Source organism: Raphanus sativus, chromosome 4, assembly GCF_000801105.2.
Source record: "Raphanus sativus cultivar WK10039 chromosome 4, ASM80110v3, whole genome shotgun sequence".
Classification (NCBI taxonomy): Eukaryota; Viridiplantae; Streptophyta; class Magnoliopsida; order Brassicales; family Brassicaceae; genus Raphanus; species Raphanus sativus.
In genome coordinates, this window is record NC_079514.1 from 20,388,366 (window position 1) to 20,411,524 (window position 23,159).

The 23,159-nt window shown below is 36.6% G+C and overlaps 4 protein-coding genes across 5 annotated transcripts; 2 read left to right on the forward strand and 2 right to left on the reverse strand.

Annotated features, from left to right (window-relative positions):
* Positions 1-47: 47 nt before the first annotated feature.
* LOC108808858 (uncharacterized) lies at positions 48-4,744 on the reverse strand. The gene is made up of 2 exons (XM_057007627.1): positions 583-4,744; positions 48-361 (listed from the first exon to the last, which is right to left on the reverse strand). The coding sequence occupies exon 1, from the start codon at positions 4,066-4,068 to the stop codon at positions 1,519-1,521; it is 2,550 nt and encodes an 849-aa protein (XP_056863607.1). The 5' UTR covers positions 4,069-4,744; the 3' UTR covers positions 48-361; positions 583-1,518.
* A 987-nt stretch (positions 4,745-5,731) lies between these two features.
* On the forward strand, positions 5,732-6,625 carry LOC130511043 (B3 domain-containing protein REM7-like). Its single transcript, XM_057007828.1, has 2 exons — positions 5,732-6,094; positions 6,184-6,625. Exons 1-2 carry the CDS (start codon positions 6,032-6,034, stop codon positions 6,454-6,456), a joined length of 336 nt encoding a protein of 111 aa, XP_056863808.1. The 5' UTR covers positions 5,732-6,031; the 3' UTR covers positions 6,457-6,625.
* A 182-nt stretch (positions 6,626-6,807) lies between these two features.
* On the reverse strand, positions 6,808-11,496 carry LOC130511042 (uncharacterized). Its single transcript, XM_057007827.1, has 2 exons — positions 7,335-11,496; positions 6,808-7,121 (listed from the first exon to the last, which is right to left on the reverse strand). Exon 1 carries the CDS (start codon positions 10,818-10,820, stop codon positions 8,271-8,273), a length of 2,550 nt encoding a protein of 849 aa, XP_056863807.1. The 5' UTR covers positions 10,821-11,496; the 3' UTR covers positions 6,808-7,121; positions 7,335-8,270.
* A 6,632-nt stretch (positions 11,497-18,128) lies between these two features.
* LOC108855576 (phosphatidate phosphatase PAH2-like) lies at positions 18,129-21,851 on the forward strand. 2 transcript variants are annotated; one of them, XM_018629429.2, is made up of 11 exons: positions 18,129-19,084; positions 19,174-19,738; positions 19,827-20,341; positions 20,444-20,517; positions 20,611-20,695; positions 20,760-20,846; positions 20,930-21,002; positions 21,086-21,129; positions 21,200-21,328; positions 21,422-21,523; positions 21,605-21,851. In XM_018629429.2, exons 1-11 carry the CDS (start codon positions 18,275-18,277, stop codon positions 21,656-21,658), a joined length of 2,538 nt encoding a protein of 845 aa, XP_018484931.2. In that variant the 5' UTR covers positions 18,129-18,274; the 3' UTR covers positions 21,659-21,851. The 2 variants fall into 2 exon arrangements, with proteins under 2 accessions (XP_018484931.2, XP_018484930.2); XM_018629428.2 differs by having other exon boundaries at positions 18,131-19,084; positions 19,827-20,356.
* The last annotated feature ends 1,308 nt before the right edge of the window (positions 21,852-23,159 follow it).

Below are 23,159 nucleotides of genomic sequence, written 5' to 3' on the forward strand. Positions count from 1 at the left end.
TGTTGCAAACTTGTTATTTTCGTATAATGTCACAAGACACACGCATAGAGAAGTAAACCACAAAACACATAAACATTAGATAGATAGTTTAAGTCATAAGACACACACATAGAGAAAGAAAGTAGCAACATAGATCAAAGTACCATCATACGACGTAGAACAACAACAACAACATCCCCAAGAACAACTTAGAACAACAACAACTTAGAGCAACAAGATGGGATCATGGACGGTGAAGTTGGTAAAGCTGAGACTTGAGGCGATCAATCTCCTCAGCCATCTCTTCGACACGGTGTACTAACTTTGTAACTTCGTCCTGAATCGCGAACACCCACGGCGTACGAAAGTGGAGACCATTATTCTGCACAAGTTTTATCACAAGTTATACAAGTTTCTCAGGTTTTCCAGTTTAACAAGTTTTACAAGTTTTACCAGTTTTCCAGTTTTCCAGTTTTCCAGTTTTCCAGTTTTCCAGTTTTCCAGTTTTCCAGTTTTCCAGTTTTCCAGTTTTCCAGTTTTCCTAGTTTTCCTAGTTTTCCTAGTTATACAAGCTTTACCAGTTTTGCACGACATGAAAATTACCTCAAAGTTTTTGCAGGTGAAGTACCTCCTTCCAGGTTGCGTATCAAAATCATTGGGAAACTTGTTACAGGGAGATACCTCAGGAATGATACCTCCACCACACGGGCACTTGGTCGGGACGCCGTACTCCGCATCAGCCACGAAACCAAGCATGTCGTTGTGTCTCTTCAAGGCCTTCATGTGACTGTACTCCTCTTCGGGATGAGTCATGCTTCAGTTCTTACTGTCAGAGAGAAATGGGAGAAACCGAAAGAGATCGAGAGAGAGGAATGAGGGATGGAGTGGGGGAGTGGAGAGAGAGAGATGGATCGATGGGATCAATAAAGAGATGGAGTGGAGACAGAGAGATGGGACGTGACATAGAGAAAAATAATGAAAATAGTTAAAATAATTAAAATAATTATTTTCCCTCATATGTTTTGGCGCCAATGTAATTTCATTTCCCTCCCCGAAATTTGTTCTTAGTTTTACATAAGATACTAGTTTTACGAGATTTGCTCATAGTTGTACTTTCTGTGGTTTATAATTTATTCAGTGTTACCAATGCTTTCAGTTTGGTTTTCTTGTTTTACTTTCGATTTTAGTACTTGAACATGATATTTATCTTGTTTACTGCACAAATATTTGGGAAACAAACATTATCTGATAATCTCTTTTGTGACATGTTCTTCATTCACAAAGTGTGAGTGAAACTATAAGGCTTATTATGGAGATAGTAAGAGTTTTCATAATTTTTGAAAAACGTTTTGAAAAAAATATGTTTAATTGAATTATTAGTTAGACTAGAGTAATCATAATAGTAAATGTCATAATAATAATAATGTCACACTCGAAACACAATGCAGTTTTACAAAGAAGATAAAATAGTTTTCCAGAGTTTTCCAAAAACATACAAATAACCATTTCCAAATAACAGCCAATTGAAACCAATCGTGGTTAGGCCGTGTTCTGCTCTGAAGTGCTTGAACCATTTCCAAATAACAGCCAATTGAAACCAAAATTTTGCCTAGGCCGCTTTTTGTTTTGTGTCCTCCTACGGCGTTCTCCACCAGATGGAAGTCTATTAACTCTTTTCCTTCCCTTACGCTTGATAGGATCCGGAGGTATGATCTTCAGCTCCCTGATGTGATCCGGGACTTCCCATACAGACATGTCTGGCACAGCATAAATTGTCCTCCAATACGCCAATGACCACAGTTCCGTCCAATAGTATTTTGAGCACAACTCATGATATACTATGTTGATATCACGGCTCCTACCACCCCCACTATCCACCTGATTAGTGTAATAGATGTAAGCAGCCAGTCCGTGCAGACAAGGAATCTTTTCATAATCCCACACCTTGCAAGTACAAGTTTTGGCAATCAAGTTCGTCAAAAACATCTTCCCATTACTATCCTTTACCTCGTACTCTAGCTCATAACTATTAAGCTCCCGCACAGGTAGCGTTCGCGCAAGAACCCATAGATCGTGCAAGTAGTTCTCAACCAGAGGCACTAGCTTGGTACCCAATGATTGTGAAACAGCATCCTTCCGACGTTGATTAAACCAATCAGAGAATGTCCTAATGATACAATCCAGCATTGGTATCAAGGCCCACCTCCTTGCCTCTCTAAACACTTTGTTCATTGATTCCACGCTGTTGCTTGTGTCCAAGTTGTACCTGTCACGGGGGAAAAAAACCCTTGCCCATTTGTCTTTTTCAGTTTTCTCCTCCACATACGTGTAAGCTGAAGGGAACCTTAGCTTAAATTTTTCGTAAGCAGCATTGAAATCAGCCATTGTATACATCTTTCCCAGCTCCATGAATCTATGCCCGACTACATCTTTGTTGACGTTAGAAGCATGCCCTTTAACATTTTCCTTCAAATGCCATAAACAATGACCATGGTGAGCCTGAGGGTACACGTTTGCTATGGCAAATATCAGACTTGCATTTCTATCACTCATGAAAACCAGTTCAGAAGAGTCTGGTATAACGCTTCTAAGCATCTCAAAAAACCAGGTCCAACTAGCATGATTCTCTCCATCAAGTACAGCAAACGCAAGTGGATAGCAATGACGGTTAGGATCTTGAGCTTTGGCAAAAATTAGAACACCCCCATATCCGTTCTTCAGCCATGTTGCATCGACAACAATCACTTTTCTCATAACTGCAAACCCTTCAATGCAAGCTCCCAACGCTATGAAGAGGTACTTGAATTTACCTGAGTCATCCAATTTCACACTAGTTTTTGTTCCCGTGTTCATTTGCTCTAACATGTACAAATAGCTATACATCATCCTGTAGCTATCTTCCGGACTACCACGTGTATCACAAGAAGCCAAATTCTTTCCACGCAATGCTGTGGAGTAGGATATCATGACACCAAGTTTGGACTTAACCAGAGCCTTAATATCTTTTGGAGTTGGAGTTTGCACATCTCCTGGGAATTCCTCATTCAAAAAACTTGCCACTACTTCTGCTGACGCTCTTCTCTTGTCGTTGCTGTCACTTTGTTGTGTCCGCGAGCATGTATGCATCTTCGTGTAGCTTTTTATTGAGAAAATTTCCGTCCCACCAATCCCTGAAGCTCGTATTACCCATTTGCAGTCAGCTTGCGAACATGTTATCACCAATCGATTTCGATCAGACTTTTTAGTGACATAACGATAACATTCACTATATGCAGCTCTATCCACCATCTCCTGAATTGCCTTCTTACTTGGAAATTCGTCATGTTTATTGAGACTCAAACCATCGGCCCATTCCTCTATACAACTACTCCGTACTATTGCAGGTGGCTCTTCAACATACTTATCGGCGGTTGGATGTACGGTTTCATTCTCCGCAGCCGTATCAGTCTCCGCAGCCGTATCAGTCTCCGCAGCCGTTTCATTCTCCGCAGCCGTATCAGTCTCCGCAGCCGTATCAGTCTCCGCAGCCGTATCAGTCTCCGCAGCCGTTTCATTCTCTGCAGCCGTATCATTCTCCATACCAGTATCAGTCTCCGCAGCCGTATTAGTCTCCATACCAGTGTCAGTCTCCTTACCAGTACCAGTCTCCATAGCACGCACCTCGTTATTCTCTTGGTTCTCACCAACGTACAATGTAATTGCATTAGGTCCAACTTCATGTTCCAATAGCTGCAAATCGTTGTAGTTCATACCAACAGAACGTTTACCCGCTATCGAAAGTCTATCTTGTGGTCTCGGTCCCGACCTTTCACTACTCTCCACAACCAAAAGACATCTTTGGTTCTCTTTATCGACACTTCCGAGGTAAACATAAAGATCGTCATCATCAGCAATAGTTACAGCTTTCTGGCAACGTCTCACCATCGGAATGTAGCTCAATTTCAGTTTTTCCTTACTTTCATCCAACCCAAGCTTCTTATACATCTTTTCTTGTAACATTGACAACGTCACATCCTCCACTGATGCCTTCACAGATATACCATACATGCAGTCTTCATATGTAAAATGTACGAATACGTTATTGGTCATTGTATCCTGCCAAAAATATCGCACAAGATCAACACAGTTATACCAGTTGTTCGAGTTTTCCTAGTTATTCCACTTTTCCCAGTTTTCCAACAATAATCCAAAACACTAAGGTTTCGAATCGCATCTATCAACGTTTAATTCAACCACATTAATGCATTTTATACCAAATCGCTATACTAATTGACCCATCAACTAAACAATGCCGTTGTGCATTGCTCCTAGCTCGATTCCAAATACATGCATTTCTCAAGAGAAGTTGGGGGTCCTGAGTTTACCTGCAATACCCAACTCTATTTGCGCCGATGGAATGCTAGACCTCCGGAAACACTTTGAAAATGGAGGAGGAGGAGAGAAACTGCGGCGACAGAGCCGGATGGAGCCCCGATGGGGGAGCTGCGGGGAGGTAGAGGAGACGGGAGACCCACCACGGAGCTTCGGTTTTTTTTTAATTTAGCTTTTCTCAATTAATTTTTTTTTTTATAAAACCATTAACCAAACTTCCCAAACCAACGATTTCCAATCACAAACCCAACCCAATCACATTACAATTTTCGGTTTTCATTCAACAAACCAAGGTCAGTTTAGTCTTTCCACAATTCATTAAAGAGGTATGGGTATAGATGATTTTAGTGGGTATAGGAGATTGAGTGATGAGGAAGATGGGCAAAGGAGATGATGTCCCTAATGAAGATTTGCAGGGATATGAAACGGAGAAGACAAAGTGCGTGAATGGTGGGACATCATCTCCTATACCCACCCAGCTATATCTCTAATCTCCGTAAGACATGAAAACAAAACAAAAATGAAAAGTTAAATAAAAAGCCGAAAATTACATTTAACCCTAGAAAATTTGAAGTATTTACCGGTTGTACCTACCTTAACCGAAGGAATAACCGAATTGAGTTGGACCACGAACCAATCCCTAATTTCGATCCGAAATTAAAACCTAACCGTCCAAAAACCGAATTGTACCAATTTCCTTTCTCCATTTCCCAAACCATCCCCCCGATTCTCCCCCATTTTCCCTTTTCTTCCATTTTCCCTTCGGCGACACAACCGAGGGAGACCACCAGCGACGGCCAATCCCACCAAAGAGGAGACCAGCGACGGCCAATCCCACCGATAGCGACACAACTGAAAGTATGTCTTACTCGTCGGTTCTGTTTCTCCATCGATCAAGTTTACCTCGGATGGAGAAAACGTCATCTTTGTTTAAGGTTGCTTATGGTTTTTTAGATGGCAATCCCATGGCAACACCACCAAATGGTTAATTAAGTAGCTTAGGGTTTTTTAGATTCGGTCCATCGATGGAGTGACGGCTTTGCTTAGCGTATTTGATTGATTGAGTTCATGAATTAGCTCTGTTGATCGAGTTCATGATGCTAGTTTTGGTTATATCGAGTTCATGATGCTTGATTGAGAATTTTATGCTAGCTCAGTCAATGGAGTTCATGATGCTTGATTGAGTTCATTTGGTAGTTTTCGGTTATAGCAAATGGTCAAATAAAACTGAAAATTGAGAATTTTATGCTAGCTCAGTCGATGGAGTTCATGATGCTTGATTGAGTTCATTTGCTAGTTCTCGGTTATAGCAAATGGTCAAATAAAACTGAAAATTGAGAATTTTATGGTAGCTCAGTCGATGGAGTTCATGATGCTTGATTGAGTTCATTTGCTAGTTTTCGGTTATAGCAAATGGTCAAATTAAACTGAAAATTGAGAATTTTATGGTAGCTCATTCGATGGAGTTCATGATGCTTGATTGAGTTCATTTGCTAGTTTTCTTTTATAGCAAATGGTCGAATTAAACTGAAAATGATATAGATTTGGTCTGTGACTTTAGCAAGTTCCTTGACATGCAAAATGATTTGTCTAACTTTGTCTAGCTTTTGTTTCTTGATTGATTTGGTCCGTGATTTGTCTAACTTAGTTGATTTGTCTAACTTTTGTTTCTTGTTTGCAGATGGCGCAACCGCAAGAACTTCATTTCTTCCAACCTTTGCTTCCTGGATTCCAGACTTACTTGGTAAACACACTTTCTCTATTGCCTTTTCTTGATTGCAAGAACCTGATTTCTTCCTTGTTTGTGTAACTTACCTCAAATCTTGATTGCAGACAATACCCATTGTATTTTTCTCCAAGCACATCCAAGGGAAGACGAATGGGAACACATGGACACTAACATCCGACGCTACGGATCAAACATGGCAAGTGATACAAGAAGAGAGGCGACTCACCCGAGGTTGGAAGGAGTTCGCTGAGGCACATGACCTTCGAATAGGAGACATTGTCATCTTCAAACTCGAAGGTTCCATGGTCTTTCACGTCACTCCCTTTGGTCCGAGCTGCTGTGACATCCAGTACACATCTATGTTGGTTGTGACTTGATCTTAAGAGCACAATGTCTTGTGCTTTGAACTTATTTTGTGTGTCTTTTATATGTTTGCTTTTGGTACTTTGAACTTGTTATTTTGATTTGATGGTACTTTGAACTTGTTATTTTGGTTTGATGTTGCAAACTTTTAGTTAATCATTTTCATGTCAATTAGTTTCGACTTTAGCAAGTTCGTATATAGAGTTTCGAATTTTAATTAATCAATTTCACGTCCTGAATCATGATATAGATTTGGTCTGTGACTTTTAGTTAATCATTTTCGACTTTTAGTTAATCATTTTCTTGATTTTGGTTTGATGTTGCAAACTTGTTATTTTCGTATAATGTCACAAGACACACGCATAGAGAAGTAAACCACAAAACACATAAACATTAGATAGATAGTTTAAGTCATAAGACACACACATAGAGAAAGAAAGTAGCAACATAGATCAAAGTACCATCATACGACGTAGAACAACAACAACAACATCCCCAAGAACAACTTAGAACAACAACAACTTAGAGCAACAAGATGGGATCATGGACGGTGAAGTTGGTAAAGCTGAGACTTGAGGCGATCAATCTCCTCAGCCATCTCTTCGACACGGTGTACTAACTTTGTAACTTCGTCCTGAATCGCGAACACCCACGGCGTACGAAAGTGGAGACCATTATTCTGCACAAGTTTTATCACAAGTTATACAAGTTTCTCAGGTTTTCCAGTTTAACAAGTTTTACAAGTTTTACCAGTTTTCCAGTTTTCCAGTTTTCCAGTTTTCCAGTTTTCCAGTTTTCCAGTTTTCCATTTTTCCAGTTTTCCAGTTTTCCTAGTTTTCCTAGTTTTCCTAGTTATACAAGCTTTACCAGTTTTGCACGACATGAAAATTACCTCAAAGTTTTTGCAGGTGAAGTACCTCCTTCCAGGTTGCGTATCAAAATCATTGGGAAACTTGTTACAGGGAGATACCTCAGGAATGATACCTCCACCACACGGGCACTTGGTCGGGACGCCGTACTCCGCATCAGCCACGAAACCAAGCATGTCGTTGTGTCTCTTCAAGGCCTTCATGTGACTGTACTCCTCTTCGGGATGAGTCATGCTTCAGTTCTTACTGTCAGAGAGAAATGGGAGAAACCGAAAGAGATCGAGAGAGAGGAATGAGGGATGGAGTGGGGGAGTGGAGAGAGAGAGATGGATCGATGGGATCAATAAAGAGATGGAGTGGAGACAGAGAGATGGGACGTGACATAGAGAAAAATAATGAAAATAGTTAAAATAATTAAAATAATTATTTTCCCTCATATGTTTTGGCGCCAATGTAATTTCATTTCCCTCCCCGAAATTTGTTCTTAGTTTTACATAAGATACTAGTTTTACGAGATTTGCTCATAGTTGTACTTTCTGTGGTTTATAATTTATTCAGTGTTACCAATGCTTTCAGTTTGGTTTTCTTGTTTTACTTTCGATTTTAGTACTTGAACATGATATTTATCTTGTTTACTGCACAAATATTTGGGAAACAAACATTATCTGATAATCTCTTTTGTGACATGTTCTTCATTCACAAAGTGTGAGTGAAACTATAAGGCTTATTATGGAGATAGTAAGAGTTTTCATAATTTTTGAAAAACGTTTTGAAAAAAATATGTTTAATTGAATTATTAGTTAGACTAGAGTAATCATAATAGTAAATGTCATAATAATAATAATGTCACACTCGAAACACAATGCAGTTTTACAAAGAAGATAAAATAGTTTTCCAGAGTTTTCCAAAAACATACAAATAACCATTTCCAAATAACAGCCAATTGAAACCAATCGTGGTTAGGCCGTGTTCTGCTCTGAAGTGCTTGAACCATTTCCAAATAACAGCCAATTGAAACCAAAATTTTGCCTAGGCCGCTTTTTGTTTTGTGTCCTCCTACGGCGTTCTCCACCAGATGGAAGTCTATTAACTCTTTTCCTTCCCTTACGCTTGATAGGATCCGGAGGTATGATCTTCAGCTCCCTGATGTGATCCGGGACTTCCCATACAGACATGTCTGGCACAGCATAAATTGTCCTCCAATACGCCAATGACCACAGTTCCGTCCAATAGTATTTTGAGCACAACTCATGATATACTATGTTGATATCACGGCTCCTACCACCCCCACTATCCACCTGATTAGTGTAATAGATGTAAGCAGCCAGTCCGTGCAGACAAGGAATCTTTTCATAATCCCACACCTTGCAAGTACAAGTTTTGGCAATCAAGTTCGTCAAAAACATCTTCCCATTACTATCCTTTACCTCGTACTCTAGCTCATAACTATTAAGCTCCCGCACAGGTAGCGTTCGCGCAAGAACCCATAGATCGTGCAAGTAGTTCTCAACCAGAGGCACTAGCTTGGTACCCAATGATTGTGAAACAGCATCCTTCCGACGTTGATTAAACCAATCAGAGAATGTCCTAATGATACAATCCAGCATTGGTATCAAGGCCCACCTCCTTGCCTCTCTAAACACTTTGTTCATTGATTCCACGCTGTTGCTTGTGTCCAAGTTGTACCTGTCACGGGGGAAAAAAACCCTTGCCCATTTGTCTTTTTCAGTTTTCTCCTCCACATACGTGTAAGCTGAAGGGAACCTTAGCTTAAATTTTTCGTAAGCAGCATTGAAATCAGCCATTGTATACATCTTTCCCAGCTCCATGAATCTATGCCCGACTACATCTTTGTTGACGTTAGAAGCATGCCCTTTAACATTTTCCTTCAAATGCCATAAACAATGACCATGGTGAGCCTGAGGGTACACGTTTGCTATGGCAAATATCAGACTTGCATTTCTATCACTCATGAAAACCAGTTCAGAAGAGTCTGGTATAACGCTTCTAAGCATCTCAAAAAACCAGGTCCAACTAGCATGATTCTCTCCATCAAGTACAGCAAACGCAAGTGGATAGCAATGACGGTTAGGATCTTGAGCTTTGGCAAAAATTAGAACACCCCCATATCCGTTCTTCAGCCATGTTGCATCGACAACAATCACTTTTCTCATAACTGCAAACCCTTCAATGCAAGCTCCCAACGCTATGAAGAGGTACTTGAATTTACCTGAGTCATCCAATTTCACACTAGTTTTTGTTCCCGTGTTCATTTGCTCTAACATGTACAAATAGCTATACATCATCCTGTAGCTATCTTCCGGACTACCACGTGTATCACAAGAAGCCAAATTCTTTCCACGCAATGCTGTGGAGTAGGATATCATGACACCAAGTTTGGACTTAACCAGAGCCTTAATATCTTTTGGAGTTGGAGTTTGCACATCTCCTGGGAATTCCTCATTCAAAAAACTTGCCACTACTTCTGCTGACGCTCTTCTCTTGTCGTTGCTGTCACTTTGTTGTGTCCGCGAGCATGTATGCATCTTCGTGTAGCTTTTTATTGAGAAAATTTCCGTCCCACCAATCCCTGAAGCTCGTATTACCCATTTGCAGTCAGCTTGCGAACATGTTATCACCAATCGATTTCGATCAGACTTTTTAGTGACATAACGATAACATTCACTATATGCAGCTCTATCCACCATCTCCTGAATTGCCTTCTTACTTGGAAATTCGTCATGTTTATTGAGACTCAAACCATCGGCCCATTCCTCTATACAACTACTCCGTACTATTGCAGGTGGCTCTTCAACATACTTATCGGCGGTTGGATGTACGGTTTCATTCTCCGCAGCCGTATCAGTCTCCGCAGCCGTATCAGTCTCCGCAGCCGTTTCATTCTCCGCAGCCGTATCAGTCTCCGCAGCCGTATCAGTCTCCGCAGCCGTATCAGTCTCCGCAGCCGTTTCATTCTCTGCAGCCGTATCATTCTCCATACCAGTATCAGTCTCCGCAGCCGTATTAGTCTCCATACCAGTGTCAGTCTCCTTACCAGTACCAGTCTCCATAGCACGCACCTCGTTATTCTCTTGGTTCTCACCAACGTACAATGTAATTGCATTAGGTCCAACTTCATGTTCCAATAGCTGCAAATCGTTGTAGTTCATACCAACAGAACGTTTACCCGCTATCGAAAGTCTATCTTGTGGTCTCGGTCCCGACCTTTCACTACTCTCCACAACCAAAAGACATCTTTGGTTCTCTTTATCGACACTTCCGAGGTAAACATAAAGATCGTCATCATCAGCAATAGTTACAGCTTTCTGGCAACGTCTCACCATCGGAATGTAGCTCAATTTCAGTTTTTCCTTACTTTCATCCAACCCAAGCTTCTTATACATCTTTTCTTGTAACATTGACAACGTCACATCCTCCACTGATGCCTTCACAGATATACCATACATGCAGTCTTCATATGTAAAATGTACGAATACGTTATTGGTCATTGTATCCTGCCAAAAATATCGCACAAGATCAACACAGTTATACCAGTTGTTCGAGTTTTCCTAGTTATTCCACTTTTCCCAGTTTTCCAACAATAATCCAAAACACTAAGGTTTCGAATCGCATCTATCAACGTTTAATTCAACCACATTAATGCATTTTATACCAAATCGCTATACTAATTGACCCATCAACTAAACAATGCCGTTGTGCATTGCTCCTAGCTCGATTCCAAATACATGCATTTCTCAAGAGAAGTTGGGGGTCCTGAGTTTACCTGCAATACCCAACTCTATTTGCGCCGATGGAATGCTAGACCTCCGGAAACACTTTGAAAATGGAGGAGGAGGAGAGAAACTGCGGCGACAGAGCCGGATGGAGCCCCGATGGGGGAGCTGCGGGGAGGTAGAGGAGACGGGAGACCCACCACGGAGCTTCGGTTTTTTTTTAATTTAGCTTTTCTCAATTAATTTTTTTTTTTATAAAACCATTAACCAAACTTCCCAAACCAACGATTTCCAATCACAAACCCAACCCAATCACATTACAATTTTCGGTTTTCATTCAACAAACCAAGGTCAGTTTAGTCTTTCCACAATTCATTAAAGAGGTATGGGTATAGATGATTTTAGTGGGTATAGGAGATTGAGTGATGAGGAAGATGGGCAAAGGAGATGATGTCCCGTGAATGGTTTCGAGAAGTGGGCTTGAATGGGTCCTTAAAAAAATACCATGAGCCCACACGAAAGTTTTGGTATTTATCCATTTTCAAACAAAACTCTTGTGACGTGGCAATTTATCACTCTCCAATTGGTCTGAATTTCCAGGCTGATGTGGATAGCCTCAATGCTCTACTTTAAGAGCTTTTAAATACACTAGATTGTGATCCGCCCTTGAAAGGGCAGGGTTTTTTAATTGTTTTTTCAGTATAAAAATTAACTATTATTCGTTTTATTATATAAACCGAAACATGATCAAGTTTCAATTATGCGGGTTTGTAATAGTGTGTACAGTATGACGAAATTTAAAATGCGTCATACAACCATTTTATGTTTGTAAATAAGTTAAACAATGTTTTATCCGAAAATCTTACTTGGGCTATTATATAATTTTAAAGATTTATAATTATATAAATTATTGCTAAACATATAAAGTGGTCAATAATTTGTTTTTTTCTCTTCAAAATAAAAATAAGTAGAACAAATATTTGGTCAAGAGTGATTTGCATGAATTTATAACTTTTTATTAAAGAACATATAGTTAATTTTTTTTTTTGAAAATAATGTTTGAGTTTTAAAAAGTGTTTTCATATTCGACCCAGAATTGCTGAACTGGTAAACCCGTACCATGTATATAATCTAGTTCAGATTTAATGAAAAAATCGTTGATTAAAAATCTGATAGAACCCGGTAAAAACCCCAAAATTCATTATTAACCTGTGATCTAATACCAATGATCGAATAAAACATAAAATATCTGATAGTATTTTATTTTTTATTAAATTAGTCACATACTTTTTAATACTACATAAACATGTGGTATTTAAACTTAGATTCAACTTTTATTATGTCATCCAAATAAAAAAGATAATATAAAAACTTATTAATATGACAATATTATATTATTTTTGTTGTTAATGACCTATTATAAGTTTGTATATTTTATTTTCTATTTTAGATTTAAAATTAATTTTATGATACATAGATTTAAGAAAATAATATTATAATGTCATTATGTTTTTTTATTAATTTAGTTTCAGAATATATATGTCTAATATTTGAACATAAAATATTTATATAAAATAAAAGTAACATATTTTATAAATATGTGTAAGCCCATTATTTGTTGATCCATTTAAATATATTTTTGCAGGCCCAAAACTAAAAGACTTAAAATGCCATTAATGAATTTTATTAATCTTTTGTAAAAATAAGGATATTTTTGGAAAACTTAAAACATTCATTAAGGGTATAATTTGGGAATGATCCTGTTTTAATGATATTGATATAGTACTGATGCTTATTATTAAACCCTAACCAGTAAACCTTAAACATGATATAAATCATAAACCCAAATATAAATGCTAAAACCAAATATAAATGCTTAATCATAAACTTAATTATATTTAAGTTTAGAGTTTATATTTGGATTTAGGGTTTATATTTGCGTTTAGGGTTTATGTTTTAGTATTTAGAAGGTGAGGGGTATGGTTGGGCCAACATTAACTTCTTCCATGCAATCATAGATATTTCATAATTTCACCAACATGTAATACACTAGGTATTTTCTCCATTCTATTTGAATTTATGATTTGTATTTGGGTTTAGAGTTTACAGGTTAGGATTTAGGGTTTAGTGATTATGGTTTACGGTTTAGTATTTAGGTGTTGGAGGTAAGTTTGAGATAGGGTTTATTATTTAGGAGATGAGATGTAGTTAATATCCTATACTATTTGATTGATATAGAACATAGCATTCCGGTTTAACTGTGAGAACTAAATGGAATACACCATTTATTGAAAGAATATTCTATTTTTATTCACACATTTACTGAGCACATTTTATGCGGTAATTACGTACGTAACGTGGATGGATTTCGTGTCGTTATTTTCAACAGTTTGCAGTAAATGTTGACTATATCTCATTTCTTCAACGTCATCTAAGTGTTTCATTACCAAATACTTGTACCAACAGAGGGTATTACCGGGCAAAAAGGATGCTAAATGTTATTGATTACATTATGTCAAAATCAATGCTATCTACCTAATTACATACTGAAATATGGCTATTCGGCCAATAAGCCCATAAAATATCTTGTATAGATTTTAAAGTTGTTCAGGTGATAATTAAATAATATAATATTATATCATCTTCCCCTATGGTTTCTATTCCATTGTATCTAGCAAGATGTACAAATTGAATTGGACCAACTCCTTTTTCAATTTCAATATAATGATGCCACATATGATTAATTAACAATCTAATTGAGTAACATATAAGCATGAAGTTTTTTTAATTACTACAAAATTGAAGTTACTATTTTTCAAATGTTCCTCCTTTAATATATATGGAATAGAGCTGCTTCTTCAACGGATCTTCTGTACGCAAGAAACTTCCAGTGGTGGATAAAACACAATTTACCCAGCAAGCCAACTTTGAATCCATTTGTATGCTTTAGGGAGCCATCAATTCCTTTGCTTCCAAGTTTATTATTTCAAATTTATTAGTTTCCTTTTATCATTTTATTTTATTACTGTTAGATTCTGTCATTTTCGAGCCTATATAAGCTCAAGTAGTTTATCTTTGTAAATCACCCATTTTGAAAATAATATGAATTATTCACTTTTTCTAATTTTGTCAAAAATATTGTTCTAAGTCTTTTGAGTGTGTGAAAAAACAGCTCCAGAGCAATCATGCTTATCAAAAATCTCTCCCATAGATCTTTGTGGTGTCTATCAATCCATTTCGTCCATCCCATTTACTAGCCAAGCTTAAGAGAGTTACACAACCAGCAAGCAAAGCACCATCTCGATTCACTTCAAAGATCATTTGATCAAGTTGAGAGTGTTACACAACCAGCAGCTTGATTCCATTATATCCTATCTTTTTATTAGTCTTGTTTTATCATTCATAATCATCTCATTCCATTCTCTTTGCATTTGTTTCTGTTTGTATCATAAAAACTCATAAAAACCTATAAAAAATCTATCTTCTTTGTTTCATGTAGCAGCTTGGATCCATCTTCTATCAATTCTTGGGTTACCTCCTTTTTGCCCACAACATTTTGATATCAGAGCAGAAGCTCCTGACTAAGGTGATATCTATCCTTGCATCATATTTCATTTGCTTGCATTTGTTTTCATCATAAACCGAAAATCCATAAAAACTGTTTTTTTTTTCAAGTTTGTTTCTGCATTTTGTTTTTGTGTTCTTTCTGTTCATCCTTTTAAAAGCCACGAAAAAGAAAAGAAAAGAATTTTGTTTGATTCATTATAAATCGAAAATCCCAAAAGAAAAGTGTTTGTTTCCTTTTTGTTTTGTTTCCATAATCGAAAATTCCATAAAAGTTGTTGTTTTGAATTTGTTTCCTTTTTCATTTACTTCCATAAAAAAGCCAAAAAATCATTCTCATAATTTTCATAGCATATCTTGTTCCTCATTTCGTGATTGCATCAAAAAAAAATTAAGAACATAGTTTAGTTTATATCATTTGCATATTTAATTGTTTTCATATTAAAAAAAAATTATCGTTAGTTGCATTTCATATTTCTTTCCATTTTGTGTTTATTATCACTTCAAATTGTTTCATTTCGACATTTCACCAAAAGAAAAAAAAAATCATTTTTGCATATTTTATTTCATGTCGGTTCACATTGGCATAATTTCTCGGTTTAGTTTTGATTAGTTGCATTTTGGCTATTTGTTTGCTCGACCAGAACTTCCCCTATGTTACACGAGATTTTTTTTGTTACCACAAAAGTTGGCCACATTTGCAGTGATTGGCAGACACGAGGGACTGTTTGTCTTCATCGCTAGCTTGAGTTCATGATTAATGAGTTCTTCATGGACTTCTTTTAGAGATAGCGAGACATCGTGGCATTCAATCTGATTGATGACGGCTTTGCAGTCATCTGAGAAACCTTGAAGCACATATTCAATTTTGCCTTTATGATCCTCCAGTTTCCCTAACAGGGCGAATTGATCAATGAGGGACATAAGACCTTGAAAGTATTCATAAATGGTATTAGTTCCCTTGGTCCATTGTCGAAGCTGTTTCTTAGGTTGACGGATGTGACAACGACTTGCCTTGGCGTAAGTCGAGGATCGAGTCTCCCAAATCTTGGCAGAGGTTGCAGTTGTTGACATGGGATATTAGACGGGGGTGGAGATTGCACCAAGTAGGGCGCTATAGATCAACTTGTCTTGGCGCTTCCAGAGAACGTAAGTTGGGTTCACCTTTATAACTGCATCTTTGTCACAGCAGGTATCAGAACAGTGGTAAATCCATCCACATATCATCCTAGATCATACCCATCTAGTTAGAAGTGAAATTGCCGGCTCCATATGAAAAAATTGACACCAATAAGCTTCCTAATGTTACTCATATAATGTTGAGGTGGATAAAGTTTTTAGAGACAACGATAGTCTTGTTAGCAGTAGTCAGAGTGGAGTTTTCAGACATGGTGGTGAAGTAGCATGATGAGAAAGGTAAGAGAAGAAAAAGAAGAAAATGAGAGATGGAAGAGACATCTGAAAAAGATTAAGGTATCGTATTCAGTTATGATACCATATGTGATGTGAGGCTGAATGAATAGTATTAGATGTTAAGGGTTACAATATTAACTGATATTACAAGAGACTAGGCCTATATTAATGGATAATATATCCTTTCCTTATATATCGCTTATATAAACTTCTGGGTAGGTTCTGCAAAAGATCATTCTGCCTAATTTTTTTTGCGGAAATATCCGTGATCAAAATAACAACAACGCTATTATAACCTCTTTGAGGAGATATTTTCAAGAAACTAGAAAAATTGTTATAAATAGGGTTTAGAGTAGGAAAAACCTCAGGACTAAAATCGAATATGGAAGTTAAAAAATCAGTACATGTAGCTAAGACATGGTCTAAACATGGCATAGCCTTCAGTGATGTGGTGAAGAAGCTTCTCGTATATAAGCTGATTCATATGATAATAGAAACTTAGTATTCCTGTTTATAGAAAATAGATTATACTTTATATTTATTTAGAGAAATATGTATATATTTGCAAACCTGTTTTCTATTATCGTCATCATTATTTATAATCTTTTTTCTTTTTTTTTTGAAACCCACTATTTATAATCTTCCATGTATCAATTCATCTAAATCAAGAAATATGAATCTGAAATCAATCTCTAAATTGCGGAGGTTATAAATGTGAAAACTCTATGGAGATAAAAATCATAGAAAAATTTGTAGTTTGAAACAATGAATATCGTAACCTTTTGTACCATTTCAAAAGCGTTAGATTGAAACTTGACCTAACTATGGATAGCTTGTTTGGCTTATAAAGAAAGAGTAAGAGGCTATGGAAGAGTGAGTCGGTGATTTTTCGGTTTTATGATTAGAAGAAATAATAAATGGTTGCAGTAAGTGTTCATAGTTGTGGGAATTACATAAATGGACGCGTCATGTTTATAACCAGCAAAGAAGAAAAATTGAAGGCTAAAGGAAAAATGACGAAATTGTTGTGTCTATTGGACTTTTATCCATATTAAGTTCAATAGCCTATGCAATCACGTATAAAGTTGACTGGTGGGCAATATTTTGAGTGACGTAAACACTTTAAACAGCTTTTCATTTAGTTGATTTTATATAGTAGAAATTACGTTTATTGAATTTTTATTAATTTTAAAATATGAGAGGATTATAAAATTGTATAATTAATAGTAAAATTTAATATATTTATTAATGTGTGTTTAATTTAAAATGTATATCATTTTAAAATAGAAGAAATAAGAAATAATAAAATTTTGAATTTTTTATAAAAAAGAAATAGAATTTGACGATTATGTATGTCTTCTTTCCATAGAAAATGTTACTACTCTAATTTATTTTCTCTCTCACATAGAAATTATCCTTCTAAATCGAGAAAATTGTCATTTAAATCACAAATTGTTTTAATTTGGTTGAAAAAAATATGAATTTTCACTTGGACCATTTAAAATACCAATTTTCTTTGACAAGTTATTTTAGTCATAAATTTTCATTGACTATATCATTTTAGTCCTATATTTAGTTAACAGTTATAGTTGACTAACATTAGGCCTAAAATAACTTTTAAAGTTGATGATTTTTTTGGACCAAATATAAATTATCTAAATTTATAATAAATTATTTAGTAGCTAGAATTTGTTTTTATAAAAATAAATATTGAATAAATAAAATATAATTTTATTATTTTCTTCAAATGAAAATTATTTTAAATTTTCATTATATTCTAAAATAGTTAGTTAACATATCATTAGATTAATAATTATTTTTTAAAAAAATTATAAAGAATAATTGTGTCAGTTTTGTAACTATTCATAGAGTTGATGTCATTCAACGTTTTTCCAGAAGATTAAATATTAAATATTGAAAATATATTTTTGATAATTATAGCACTAATAATAAACATTATTTATATAATTTGTCAAATAAACTTGGGATGAGTACGGAACGAAACCCCACCGAGGCAAAATAATGTCCCGGCGGCAATAACAATAATTAATGATGCTTTTGATCCCTGTCTCATTTGGATCATTCTTACAGAATATACCCTTCTCTCCCCCATTTTCTGACTTTGGTTTCCAAGATTTGATTTTCTTCTTCAACATGATTGATCGAAGTCTCGTGAACTGAGTTTTCACGATCATTCGCGATCGTCTATAAATCGATTTGACTTTTCTTCATAAAAAAAAAATAAAAAAGAAATGAACGCGGTGGGTAGGATCGGGAGCTACATCTACCGAGGCGTAGGCACGGTGTCAGGTCCGTTCCACCCATTCGGTGGCGCCATCGACATTATCGTCGTCGAGCAACCGGACGGCACGTTCAAATCGTCTCCATGGTACGTCAGATTCGGCAAGTTTCAAGGGGTTTTGAAGAACAGAAGGAATCTGATCAAGATCGAGGTCAATGGCGTTGATTCAGGTTTCACCATGTACCTGGCTCATACAGGCCAAGCTTACTTCCTCAGAGAAGTCGAAGATCTGATCGGAGAAGCCGAAGTCTACACTTTATCTTCAGGCGACGAAGCCGAGACTAGTAGAAGGAGAAAGAGTAGTAGTGATGGTGTTGAAAGGGTTAAGATACCGTTGAAGTCTAAGAGCTGTAACTATGATTCAGCTATTAGTCCTCGTGTTGTTGTTGGTAATGGGAAGATTGTTGGGAGGCCAGGGATTCTAGGGTTTGTGTTTGGTGGTGGTAGATCGGTTAAGGTAGATGATGATGGTGTCACCTCCATGGAGCGTGCTGAGATTGCTGCTGATCTCTTGGATGTCAAGTGGTCTACCAATATAGATACGCGCAAGTGCGTTAAAGGCAAAACTTCAAAGTCTTTTGATGATGGAACGAACAAGAGAAGCTTATTAGTAGATAGCCATTCGATATTGGAAACTCCGCTTGTTGCGTCTCCTACGTTGCAGTATCTTGATGAGAAAGAGCAGGATTTCCGTGAAAGCAGCAGCAATGTGGCAGATTATTCAGTTAGAGTCGAACAAACCGAGCCGCCACTAGCAGAGGTTAGTCATTAGAATGAATCTTTAATGTTCTTTCCAATGGTAGATTTAGTAACGTATGGAGAGACTCATGTCTTGTATCTCCCCACTAGGATTCTGTTACAGGATGTGGTTTGGATTCTAAGCAAGATATGTTAGGTGTTGTGAATGTCCCCACTAGGAGCAGCGCTGGCTCTCTTGTTCAAGATGACAACAAAATGGCAGTGGACGATGGTTTTGAAAAGACTCAGTCAACAAATGGAGAAAGCGTCTTTCAACCGGAGGTTGAAGAGGAACAGTTTTCCTTCAGCGATATTGGCGATTGCAAATCTGCTGAGACTTGTCCTGAAGAGACAAGTTTTCGTGATACAGTAAAAGTTGATGAAAATGAAGTTAGTGTTGAAAACAGCGTGGAGGACTCAAAGGTCTTGTCAGAGCCGATTGACATAGAGAGAAAAAAAGATATCTCTGGAGAAGAAGAGATGGACCGGTTGGCTGAATCATTACCTATTATGCGGCTTCACAACAACAATGATATCGATGCTAGTCCTTGTCAGCCTATGAGCCAGTCATTTGACCCAAGTTCCAATACTTTGAAGGGTTTAGATGCCGAAAACGTTGCTGACGGTAGACCAAACTTGCAGGCATACAAACATGTTATCACTAATCCTCAAGTGGGTAAGGAATGTATAACTTATTTACCTTTATATTTTTATTAACTCCCACCCCAGATAGTATAGTCTAACTTTGCTATCTCCATTCTCAGTCGAGCTCTCTCTCTGCAAGCATTTATTACGTGAAGGAATGGGAGCAGAAGCGGCTTCTCAGGCCTTCGATTCAGAAAAACTGGATATGGAAAAATTTGCTTCTTTGGGACCATCAGTCTTGGAGAATGATATGCTTATAGTGAAGATTGGTGGGTGTTATTTTCCATGGGATGCAGCAGCTCCTATTATCTTAGGAGCGGTTTCATTCGGGACTTCTCAAGTATTTGAGCCCAAGGGCATGATAGCTGTTGACCGAAATGAGAAAGCTGATGCTGTATTAGCTCCAAGCGGTGGAAGCTGGAACCTTTGGCCTTTCTCTCAACGACGATCAAGGAATGATAGCGAAGCTTCTTCTAAGGACCCTGCTGAGCCTGAGGAGAAGAAACAAGAGAAGTCGTCGCCAAGACCAGTGAAGAAGACAGTCAGGGCATTGACTCCAACGTCTGAACAATTGGCTTCGCTGAATCTGAAAGAAGGGATGAATAAAGTGAACTTCACGTTCTCCACGAATATTGTGGGTACACAACAGGTCATTTTATCCTTTTGTGCTACGACATGTTTGTCATGTAACTGTTCAAAGAGTTCTCGCGTGTTCACAGACTCGTTAATTAAACAGGTAGACGCGAGGATCTACTTATGGAAATGGGATGCTCGGATAGTTGTTTCAGATGTAGATGGTACCATCACAAGGTCGACCACCTTTGGTTTTCTATTATGTTTTGCATATTTTCAGCCAAAATCCTTCACCTGTCTCTCTCTGATTTTCTTTATGCTTTTTCGCAGATCCGATGTGTTAGGCCAGTTCATGCCTTTGGTTGGAATAGATTGGTCACAAACTGGTGTTACACATTTATTTTCAGCTGTTAAGGTCTGTTAATATGTGCTTATCTTTAGTAATGAAGCAAAAGATTTATTTTGCTCTGCCTTAACAGGAAAACGGATATCAGCTGATGTTCTTAAGTGCACGCGCAATTTCTCAGGCGTCAGTCACAAGACAGTTTCTAGTTAATCTTAAGCAGGTGATTAGAAAACGCATTTCAAAATATTTGCAAAATGGAAAATCTAGTGTTCTTTGTTAATCTTAGCTTAAGTAAACCAATAGGATGGGAAAGCATTGCCGGATGGGCCTGTTGTTATTTCTCCCGATGGCCTCTTTCCTTCGCTGTTTCGAGAAGGTAATAAGTCTGTTTCCTCTGCAACATATCCAAATTATGATCTGTTGATCTTGAATGATTTGTTTTTTTTTTTTTCTTGGCAGTAATTAGAAGAGCACCTCATGAATTCAAGATTTCTTGCTTGGAGGTTAGTTTTATGTGGTTTCTCTCGAAACTCTTCTAAAACATGTTTACAGAACTTTTTAAATCTTTCACAGGAAATACGAGCCTTGTTTCCTCCGGAACACAACCCGTTCTATGCTGGTTTTGGAAACAGAGACACGGATGAGATAAGCTACCTTAAAGTCGGAATTCCCCGGGGAAAGATCTTCACTATTAACCCAAAGGTACTCAAATCTTAACAATGGAAATGCCTTAGCAAAAAGATCATTTAGCAACATTTTCTGAAAGGATGGCCAACTTACTTGTGAGAGTTGCAGGGAGAAGTAGCTGTGAATCGTAGGGTGGATACAAGGTCATACACAAATCTTCATGCTCTTGTCAATGGAATGTTCCCAGCTACAACAACCTCTTCAGAACCGGTACAATAAACATTTCTCAGTTTAGTTTGTTTTTATTTTGTTGTTTTGTTTGCTTCTTTCTACTGAACTTTTTACATACAGGAGGACTTTAACACATGGAATTTCTGGAAACTGCCGCCTCCACCGTTTATGTGATTATGATGATGTTGGTTTAAGAAAACGTAGATTAGGTGATAGAATAACAAATGGTGGCCTCCATCTTGATTTTTTCTTTTAAAGGACAGTAGTTTTGGTTCTTTGTTTTTTTGTCACACTGGTTTCTTATCACAAGTCTACGATGTATGCGCAGTTATACTTGTATATAAATACATTAATTTGTTGGACAGTATATCTTAAAGAATAATCAATATACATTAACGCACTAAGAATCCCCTTCTTATTAATCGAGAAGCATTTTTAAAAAGTAACTTTAAATGTATAAGTTATTTACATGAGTGTCATGCTGACGTGTCGGCACCATATTCACTCTCAACCTATATATATAATTACCCTTGATTCATTAGAGAAATTACAAAGAAATGCCATTGTGGTACCACTCGAATTTCCTCATATACATTATAGTTCAAAATTAATAATTGGACGATTTCGTATAAAAAAGAAAGTCAAAGATCAGTGCGATTTCATCATTTCATGTTTAAGGAAAGTCAAAGATCATTACTATTTCTCTTAATTATATTTCCCATTAACTCATTCCATGATTTCCTTTTCTATCAAAATATATTGCCATATATAAGGTTACCATAGATCATTGCCATATAATGTATTACGCAATTATGTAGTTTAATGTTGTAAAATCTAATATTTGTTTTTTTTCAATGCAAGATGTATCAGAAGCCATTTTATTAAAAATGAACACAAATATCGTAATTCGATTTTTTATATTGATATTGTAATTTTTTAAAGAATAATGAGGATCATAACAAATATCATAACAAGTGAACACAAATATCGTAATTCGATTTTTTATATTGATAACGTAATTTTTTATATTAATGTAGGGAACGATGCTTGAAAGATCTTTATAGAAAATAGTTGAATTTACGAGAACTGTTTTGAATTTGCTAAACTATTTTATGATGGTATATTCTCTATAAGATAAGAATGTATATAGCCTAATTACTGGTGGTATACGTCACTTAAATACGACAGATGTGGCCATAATTATTTTAGTTTAGTATATATATAGTTTTGACTATTTTATAAACTCAAAATGCATTATATCCCTTTAATATGGTAAAAATTTAAAGTGATTCCACTGATTAATACTCCATTTATATATAATATAAAGAGAAATTCTTAGGTTCACCCCTAGAGTGAACCTTTAGGTTCACCCAACCAATAGGATTTCATTATTTCATATTCGGTATTTAAAAAAAAAAGAAATAAAATATTTTCAAGGTATATTATGTTTTTAAACTAAAAAATAGAAATAAATAAAAAATAATATTAATTGCAACCAAAAACACATTTAAAAAAATTAGTTTTAGTACCGTGAGCCAAACACTAAACCCTAAACTCTAAATCTTAAATCCTAATTTTTGGATAAATTTTAAACTCTTGGTAAATCCCAATCACTTGGAAAAATCTTAAATCCTTAGGATTTAAGATTTATCCACGGGTTTAGAGTTTATCCAAG

Coding starts and splice junctions, on each gene's coding strand:
- LOC130511043 (XM_057007828.1), top strand. CDS start 6,032: ATGGCGCAACCGCAAGAACTTCATTTCTTCCAACCTTTGCTTCCTGGA. Junction 6,095..6,183: donor CTGGATTCCAGACTTACTTG/GTAAACACACTT, acceptor TCTTGATTGCAG/ACAATACCCATTGTATTTTT.
- LOC130511042 (XM_057007827.1), bottom strand. CDS start 10,820: ATGACCAATAACGTATTCGTACATTTTACATATGAAGACTGCATGTAT.
- LOC108808858 (XM_057007627.1), bottom strand. CDS start 4,068: ATGACCAATAACGTATTCGTACATTTTACATATGAAGACTGCATGTAT.
- LOC108855576 (XM_018629428.2), top strand. CDS start 18,275: ATGAACGCGGTGGGTAGGATCGGGAGCTACATCTACCGAGGCGTAGGC. Junction 20,518..20,610: donor GTAGATGGTACCATCACAAG/GTCGACCACCTT, acceptor GCTTTTTCGCAG/ATCCGATGTGTTAGGCCAGT. Junction 21,130..21,199: donor TCAAGATTTCTTGCTTGGAG/GTTAGTTTTATG, acceptor AATCTTTCACAG/GAAATACGAGCCTTGTTTCC.